At 40.6% G+C, this 8991-nt stretch overlaps 1 protein-coding gene across 2 annotated transcripts in view; it reads left to right on the forward strand.

Annotated features, from left to right (window-relative positions):
• The window catches only part of LOC135918779 (golgin subfamily A member 4-like), a 34861-nt gene extending 28564 nt beyond the window's left edge, over window positions 1-6297 (forward strand). Inside the window, exons 17-23 of one of the 2 annotated variants that reach the window (XM_065452476.2) lie at window positions 427-509; window positions 1578-1651; window positions 3747-3855; window positions 3949-3996; window positions 4526-4615; window positions 4850-4888; window positions 5867-6297. In XM_065452476.2, coding sequence (XP_065308548.1) covers window positions 427-509; window positions 1578-1651; window positions 3747-3855; window positions 3949-3996; window positions 4526-4615; window positions 4850-4888; window positions 5867-5878 — 455 coding nt within the window. In that variant the 3' untranslated portion in view covers window positions 5879-6297. The remainder of the gene's footprint in view (window positions 1-426; window positions 510-1577; window positions 1652-3746; window positions 3856-3948; window positions 3997-4525; window positions 4616-4849; window positions 4889-5866) is intronic. The other variant, XM_065452477.2, reaches the window with a different exon arrangement.
• Window positions 6298-8991: the final 2694 nt, after the last annotated feature.

Here is an 8991-nt window from a genome sequence, read left to right on the forward strand (position 1 = left end):
TTTCCCTGAACTGCATAATAGTGCTGAGATACTAGGTAAGAACTTTTGGCAATTAAACTATATTTAAAAGATATCGTGAAAAGCTTTATCGCAGTTCGACTTTCCTGAGAGCTGTCTGCTAAAGAAAAAGGGCCTAGTGTAAAAAACTGCGCTTTACTTTTCTAGGCAATACTAGTTGTTCCATATGCAATTGCCCTAACAGACAGCATGTAGGTCTAGGCATGCCTGTACAGTGTAGAACAAGGGGAGCATTTTGCATGCTCTTAGTGTTTTTCTTAGTAACAACAGATTGAAATTCAAGCTGGTTTTTATAAATTCTGTGTCAAGTCTTCGTGTTGGTGCACTCCACGCAACCGTTTAACAATGTGATTGCCACATCTAAAAGTAAGAGAAATGGGATTTTACTCTGCTGAATATTTTGAACAGGCCACACAGACAAGGTTGATGCGGAGGCAGACACACCTGCAGCCACACACGGTAGTGGATGGGATGATGCATGGCCAGACGAGGTGAGCTGATGGTTTTCCCATAGTATCATGTGCACTGCATGCACCTAAAACGCTCCTGCCCCAATTACTACTATCTGTAAAAATGGAAAAAGCGAAAAAGAAAGAAATCTCAAGTGACAGAATTGTAGGTCCAGCATTGTCCCGTGCGTTTCTTTTTTCCATGTTCTCGTGTTTCTACCTGCTGGAACCGCCACACTGTCATCGTGCACCAACTGGCTCATAAAACCACCCTACTCTCGTCTCGTATGGCCTGCAGAAATAACCGCGTCAAACAGCTTACAAATCTTTATGAAAGAACAACCCAGTTTCATGAACTGCCAGCACAACACAACACTTAATTAAAAGACAGTCTTATCTTGTATGCTTGGTTTACTCATCGCCATTTTCACTGCTGTTCTATATTGAATCATGATGCTGCTTCAAGGCAACATGAAATTTTCCTTCAGATGTAGCGTGCTGTGAAGCTGCACATGAAAAAAAAAAATTCTCATCTCACCATCACCCCTCTTTCATTTGTTCTTATCTGAAGGTTGTACTTGTGGAACTATGACAGTTCAAGCAGTTTAGCAATCTGGGCAACTAACTGTGCACATGTGTTACTGCACAACCAATGACTGTGCATAAAATGCGGACATGGAGTACATTCTTTACTTGTAAGAAGTTCAGCTTGATAGATATGCACTAAATTTCTTGGAAACTATACAAAAGTTCCCTAGCTGTTTGGCTTATCAGGATATCTAGCTCAACTTAATTCTTGAGCAAATTGGAGCCTTTGAAGTTTAGTGTTCATCCTAGGCATGATAACTGATTTGACGACCGCTACCTGTGGTGCTACCATCACAACCACTGAGCTGTTTTATAAATATTAGTTCTTCAAGTTAAGAGCTCGCCTGTTTGTAGTTACCAACCCATGCCTGCCTGCCTGCTTGCCTGCACCCGACAGTAATTTCTTATTTTTGTTTAAAATTTTTGTGTAGCGCAGTGCACATTTATGCATTAGCATGACTCATAAACCCTGCCATTGACATTCATTGTGGTGATTGCAAATTTCCTGATTGGTGCCTCTAGGAAGAGTGGGGTCCTCGTGAGTGTCCTGCTGACGAGCGAATAGAAGCTCTCCAATTGACGCTCGGCCGGTACCGGTAAGTAGCGCAATATTTTTTGCAGTGCCTAGTCTCATATGGAGTGTAAGCTGCTGCTATTGGGACATCTAAAGCGGGCAAAATTGATCTATTATGCAACATTCTGAATTATACCAATAATTGTTAATTGGACTTTTGCAAAGCTGTGTCTTACCAGTACTCACCTACGGGGCAGAAACCTGGAGGCTTACGAAAAGGGTTCTACTCAAATTGAGGACGACACAACGAGCTATGGAAAGAAGAATGATAGGTGTAACGTTAAGGGATAAGAAAAGAGCAGATTGGGTGAGGGAACAAATGCGAGTTAATGACATCTTAGTTGAAATCAAGAAAAAGAAATGGGCATGGGCAGGACATGTAATGAGGAGGGAAGATAACTGATGGTCATTAAGGGTTACGGACTGGATCCCAAGGGAAGGGAAGCGTAGCAGGGGGCGGCAGAAAGTTAGGTGGGCGGATGAGATTAAGAAGTTTGCAGGCACAGCATGGCCACAATTAGTACATGACCGGGGTTGTTGGAGAAGCATGGGAGAGGCCTTTGCCCTGCAGTGGGCGCAACCAGGCTGATGATGATGATGATGAAAGCCCCCCAAACAAGATAACAAGGTAACAACTTTGCACACCAAGGCAGTACAGTAGAACCTTGTTGATACGTTCCCATTACGTACGTTTTCCCAGCACCAACGTTGGCAATCGAGAACACTAAAAAATGACCTAGTAGAGTTACGCTAATTTTTTAACGATTCCTACATTCCTGGGAAACGAGATTTTGCGCCTCAAGCCTCAACTATGCGCGCAACGCTTCGAATTAGCTAAATGTCAAAAATAGTTGAATATGTAAAATTTTTTTTATTACTTTGGATCGTACATTTTTCCGGTTAGTATGCTTTCTCTCGCAGCTTTTTCGAAAACATATGAACAAGGTTCTACTGTATCTAAATATAAGGATAGAGAAGCATGTGAGATAGCAAAGGCTTACTACGTGCAGAAGTCAGGTGTAAATGTGTCGTGGGATCATATCTCTCATATTGCACAGGTTGGAAATGGATTACATTGCTGTTAATATTTAGGAACGAGAAGAAAGGGGGTTAACCAATGCACCCGATTTTTATTCATATTATGAAAAACCAACAAACAAAGACACCAAGGAAAACATAGGGGAAGTTACCTGTACTTACTAAGTGAATCAAAGAAATGATAAATTAATGGTAAGTGGGTGAAAAAACAACTTGCCACAGGTGGGGAACGATCCCACGTCTTCGCATTACGCAGAAGTGGGAATCGTTCGCCACCTGTGGCAAGTTGTTTTTTTCATCCCCTTTCATTGCCATGGAACACAGCCAGCATACTGTTTTTTTTTTCTTTTTTTTTTGTTGTTGTTGTACCACTTTCATGTAGGCTGTAAACTAGTACACCATATTTGTCCTTCTTTAGACGATCTGAAGATGCAGTTTGCAGAATTTTGATGTATCTATTTTTGACCTAAAAATGTGGAGTTACAAACTTCGTGCTTCGGTGTTTTAAAATGGTCTTTGGAAATAAATACAAGTTCTGCTTTCTACAATCAGTACAACTTTGCTTCCTCTTTCAAATACAAGCTTTACTCAAATTAGTTAAGCAGTTATCTAGTGAGGGCATATCTGCATTTTAGATGTAGTTGAATAACGAAATCGAAGTTCATCCATAGCCAGAGTGTCCTTTTACATGAGCACTGTTTCTGCTCTTGCACTTTCCACTCCCTTTAGCATAACCCCACATGCTTGCAGCCATACTGTGCACTGTTTGAATAAAAGTACAGTGATAGTCACAGAAAGTCTCTTGAAAGCCTCTTACTTTTGTTATATTCTCTTGTTTTTAGTATGATGTATAATCTATGACCAGTGCCTGTGATTCCTCCCCCCCCCCCCCATTTAATACCCTCGTAATGAGGGCCTTTAGGGGTATTTTTGAATAAATAAATGAATAAATGAAAAATTATGGTAATACTGATGCCACATAGTCACTTTTGGTCGTGATTGAACGTGGTCACTGCCCCATATGACTGGGGTATCATTACTTGCTGCCTATCACTAAGTGAGCATTTGCTTTCACACAGGGACGAAATCAACGACCTGCGCTGCATTTTGCGTGCCCAGCAAAACAACAATGCAACAAACCATACTGGCAAGAACCCCGTGCAGCTCCCCGAGCCCACAGAATATGAGGTATGTCTTGGAAAAGGCTAGCAGAACTATGTTTTCAAGGAGAACAGTTCACTTAGTTGCACTTCTTTGTTTTGCTTTGTTTTCTCTTTGTAGTACTTGCGGAACATCCTGTTTGAGTACATGATGGGAAAAGAGACAATGGTAAGTTATTTTGGTCTCACAAAGTGTGTGCAAATAGTGAAATTTTATTTAGTACTGAATTCAGATTTAGCAGTTCCAATTATCTAAAAGTGAGTATGATGTCTACTTAATTACTACATACCAAAATCTTTAATATTAGTTAAAAATGTGAGCAAGAGGTCTTGCACCAAAAAGTGACTGTACGAAAGCACCAGTTAAAGCACTCACTTTCTTTGGTGATAAACAGCCAGACAATGACAGGGTCAGGAATGGATTAGTAGCTCAAAAACTAAAATGTGGCCTAGTTCGCAACAGTTTGCTTTCTGGTTGCCCTGCACAGCAGACAGAGCTTGGGATTATTAGCAGCATGCAGGTACATTGCTAACACTTGTGTGCTCTGTGCAGCTGCAAGTTGAATTACTTTCAAACTTGCTTGACTGAACGGTTGTGATAGTAAAAAGTACCTGACAGGGATGGAGTGGCCAAACTGACCAGATTCACTGGCACTCGTGTGCTTTGTTTGGATATGAATGGCTTGTTCTTATTGCAGACGCTGTCCAAAGTCATTGCAGCTGTGCTCAAGTTCAGTGACGAGCAGAAGAACCAAATATTGCAAAGACAGGAGGCCAAACAGCCACAGGTGAGGGTGTGCTTCTATAGTGGTGACAGGTTTTTTACTCTCTGGAGCATGCAGGTGTACAGGCTTAGGCATGGAAACAAGTCATGTGGTTCAGGACAGAAGCTTTGTTTTTTTTTAATGGAATGCTACCCAATACAATAAACTTTTCAAACACTTGCTAGATTACAATGAAACATCCAAGATGGGCCTATATATCTGTTCTAAGATGACTTGTACCAAATTTCATTATTCTAGGTCAATTCTGAGACAAGCTGTGCATCTTCAGAGGCGCAAGTGAGTTTGCTGAGGAGAAGTATTATTTCATAATTATAAGACTATTTTACATTTTGGTGTGCCACATTGCGCAAAGAACGTCCACAGAGTTCTACTGTGTAGTCACTTTTTATTATTTGAGTGTTCCTCTGTCGAGAACACTAACAAAATAGAAAAAAATAATAATGGTCAGTGTCTCTCTCTGTCTCTTTTTATGAGCTTCTGGTGTAAATGAATGCAGTACAAGAAAAGCAGGTACGCAGTTCCACTCCTGGAAAGCTTACCCTGCTGCTCAAAAGAAGGTCAAACAAGGTCAAAGATGCCTGACTGTATCTCCTCTCTGGGTCCTGTATTTGTGTCTTTGATATGTACATGTAGTATATATTTTTTATACAAGGGTTATACAAGATTGGTGCACCTTAGATGAATGAGACCAACAGCACACTCTTTGTAGTTATCTTAGGTTATTGAGATGACGGTATTTTTTGAGGTACAGTTAGTTATCTCATTAGCTAGGTTTAGTTATTCAAAATTTTAAGTATTTGTTTTAGGGCACAAGCTGCATTTTAAAAGTTTCAAAACATGTTCAAAAAAACTGAATAAAGTTGTTTCCATGAGGTTATGTTTTATTCTTTTTTCCCCCAAGGCTCTGAGAAAGCCTGCAATATCTCTATGCTTTGACAATATATTATAACATTATACATTTGTTCTTTATGGCATGCCAAAACTGCATGCGTGATGTTGCAAGGAATCTGCATATTCATAGAGCACTTTCATGACCCTAATGACTGCTGTTAGGAAGGAAAATGTTTGGTCAACACATTCTTTATATTTTCGGCACTTTTAAGGCATCAAATTTGTTTACTGCTCCCGTGCAGAATTTAAGAGAAACGAGGGCTAATCATGGTAATAAAATCAACTACATTAAGTAAAAGTCGGCTGGTCTTGCACTGTCTGTTGCCACCAGCTGAATAAAGACCTTGTATCCTGTCTTCGCAGGTCAAATCCTGAGCATCAACAGTACCCCCATGATTGCAGCATGCCTATGCGGGCACAAGCTGTAAAATGAACATGACTGTTCCATTTTTCCAAAAACATCGTGGCCGCAGCTGCAGCGGAACTGGAAAAGTGCTGCACGTTACCTGCTACGAGAAACACTTAGTGGTGTGGCCTTAACAAGCACACGCACGTCTCATCAAGCTCTCCACTGCGTGCACCTTTCAAGCAAATGGCACCCCGTGACAGTCCATGAGCAGATGGATGTCCATTTGCAATATCATCTTTTCTTGCCACTGTGACTAGCATCACAAGACTTGAGACATCTACATTACATCTTCAATGTGGCAGGCGATGCCAGTTACAGCGTGTGATATATAACAGAAGAAGGAGGTCCAAAAATAATGGATTTTGAATAAAGTTAGGGAAGGCTATGCATGTCCCGGTGACATTGTGGGAAATGATGGTTCAATGTGAAATACGCTCCGGGACTTCCCAAACACAATCATAAGAATGCCAATACCACAACTAGCGTTTGTTGCCATATGGAACAATGTGACATGTGTCAGATTTAATTTAGAATAGGACACATGGGTTTTATATGCGTGCTTCAGTTTTGCACAATTTTGTTCCCACAGCTACATGGTCCACTAGAGGAATGCTGACATAAAATTTTACTTCCTTCATTTTTTTTTGCGATAAATGAAGATTTTCAGCTTGAAACCCGAAATACTACTAGTGAACCTCAGAGTACCCTAAATAATTGACTATGATAGCTTTTCTACGAACCAGTTTTGGTTTTGTGCTCCAAGAGGTGTATGTCGCACAACTAGAGACCGGAACTACTATAGGTATAATGCACATTCTTTTTCTGAATTTCTTATCCGGCCTATATAAAATATAAGCGCAAACTATGCATCTTTTTTACAAACATTTTATTGGCACCTTTATTGTATCTATAAATGCCTATTTCTATGTTTATGCTTATGTTGAATTTTTCACAGCCTAAAGATGCCTATTACTATGTTGTGTCCTAGCCTCAGCTTGTTTCAAATCTTATAACCCTTTGAGGAACTTCGCTGAAGACAAATATTACAAACACTTTTGCAGTGTAAAGGCTATTATTAATAGCTTTGCGGAAGATGAGAGAATCATTATGAGAAAGGCTCAAACTAATCTATGCAACAATACACTTATCATACAACTAATAAAAATCGGGCTCTCGGTTTCCTTTCTTCTCATACAATACATTTGTAGGTGACTTAGTATACTTGTGTGCTCTCTTCAAGTTTTTAGCCGGCATCATTGAGGAACTTAAACGCTCAAGTGTGCTGACCTGGAACGTGGGGCCTATTTTGGACATTCAGGAAAGGTTCACCACCATTCCCTTTGAACCTGCTTCTGAAAGAGTTGTCTCCAACAAAACTACCATGCTTTCGGTACTGTAAGAACTGTCAAGCTTCTGACTGGTCAACATCTTGAAATTGTAAAGTGCACTTAATCGTCGAACTTTCCAAAGTACATGTATATGCCGCTAACCACGACGGATGTTGAGCTTTTCTTTTCGGCATACAAAAAAAGGCCTTGTTCGTCATTTTTTTTTACAACTTTTCTCATGGCATCTAGTCGCATTAAGTGTCAGATAAATCATATAACCTACGCAACTCGCCTCATTTCAACTGGAAAATAAAATATATTTCACAAAACAGGGGTTTGGTGGGCTGTGTTACATAGAAAATCATAATTTACCTTCAAATGCACACCAGTTCTAAACAATTGAGCCTATACAGACCTATAGGACAGTATTTGGCACCTATATATGTCTTAAATGACAGCTTTAGTGCCTAAGCATTCGGTCTCTACTCGTGACAGATACACCTCGAGATACACCTCGCTCCGGCTCGCTTGGCTGTTCGCTATAGGTTTGTTCGATTCAGAACAAGGCGCATAGCATCGCAAACAAAAAGGTGCAGGGGGTGCCAGTTATGGTGTGACGGGCTGCGCCCACTCGCTGCAAGGTTCAAGGGTGCAGTGCACTGTGGCGGAGCCTTGCCTTGCACCCCACTCAATCGAGCACAGGAGTGCAGGGTGCACCGCTGCACCTCGGAGAATCGAAGGCCTTGGTGCAATGCACCGAGAATAGGTGCAGAAGGTGCAGAGAAACTTGGCTGAATCTAATAGACCTTATGCCTCTGCATTGGGTCGTGCAAAGAGCAGCAGCACTGCAGATGGTCAAGCAAGCCGGAGCGAGTGCCAAAATGTCATAATATTTCACTCCTACGTGACCACCTCCTGCATCATGACAAATACTCCTCCTGAGAAATGAAATCGAAACTAAAAGCTATTTATAGTAAATTATTTAGGACAATGCGAGGCCTGCCAGTGTTTTTTTCTGGGGTTTCAATGTTGAGGAGCTTCATTTACAGCAAAAAAGAAAATGTTGGAACTCTCATGCCAGTACTCCTTTAGTGAGAAGCTATGCAACTCTGATTTTGAGAGCAAACGAGGTGCAATTGCCATTGCCAAAGTGAAGTTTTCTCTGATGAATGGCATTTATACACGCTACACAATGCATTGTCATTTACAGTGTGGTCAGAGCCCATTACTATGTGTGGATGGTGCTAATTCAGCAATGCTCCCTGTGGCAAATGTTTCAGGTTTATTATTCATCAAATGAGGAAGAATCTGACCACACACACACACACACAATCTGCCTTCTCACTGTCACCCATAATTATCAATTGCTTCCAAACCTCCAATCTTGCCCACCCATCACATCCTGCCATTCCTGTCGACAAACCCGTGTGCATATATCTACAAGAGCTACATTTTGATCCATAAAATTATCTTTGATTATAAGTAAAGGCGAGAAGGTGTAGGGCAAAGGTTCTGTTGGTTTTATATAGTTATATAAAGTCCTCTTTACATCTGGATGTGTGCAATTAACTTTGCAGTCAAATTAGAATGACAAGTTTACGTATTAATGTTTTTTCTATTCAAGTACAAAGTTCAGGGCAACATTTCTAGTGACCTGCCGAGGCCAATATATTACAGTTAAACCTCGATACAATGAAGTCGGTAAAACCAGCAATTTTCTTCGTTATATTAAAGTTTCGTTATATTGAAAT

This window comes from Dermacentor albipictus, chromosome 1 (genome assembly GCF_038994185.2).
Source record: "Dermacentor albipictus isolate Rhodes 1998 colony chromosome 1, USDA_Dalb.pri_finalv2, whole genome shotgun sequence".
Lineage (NCBI taxonomy): Eukaryota > Metazoa > Arthropoda > Arachnida > Ixodida > Ixodidae > Dermacentor > Dermacentor albipictus.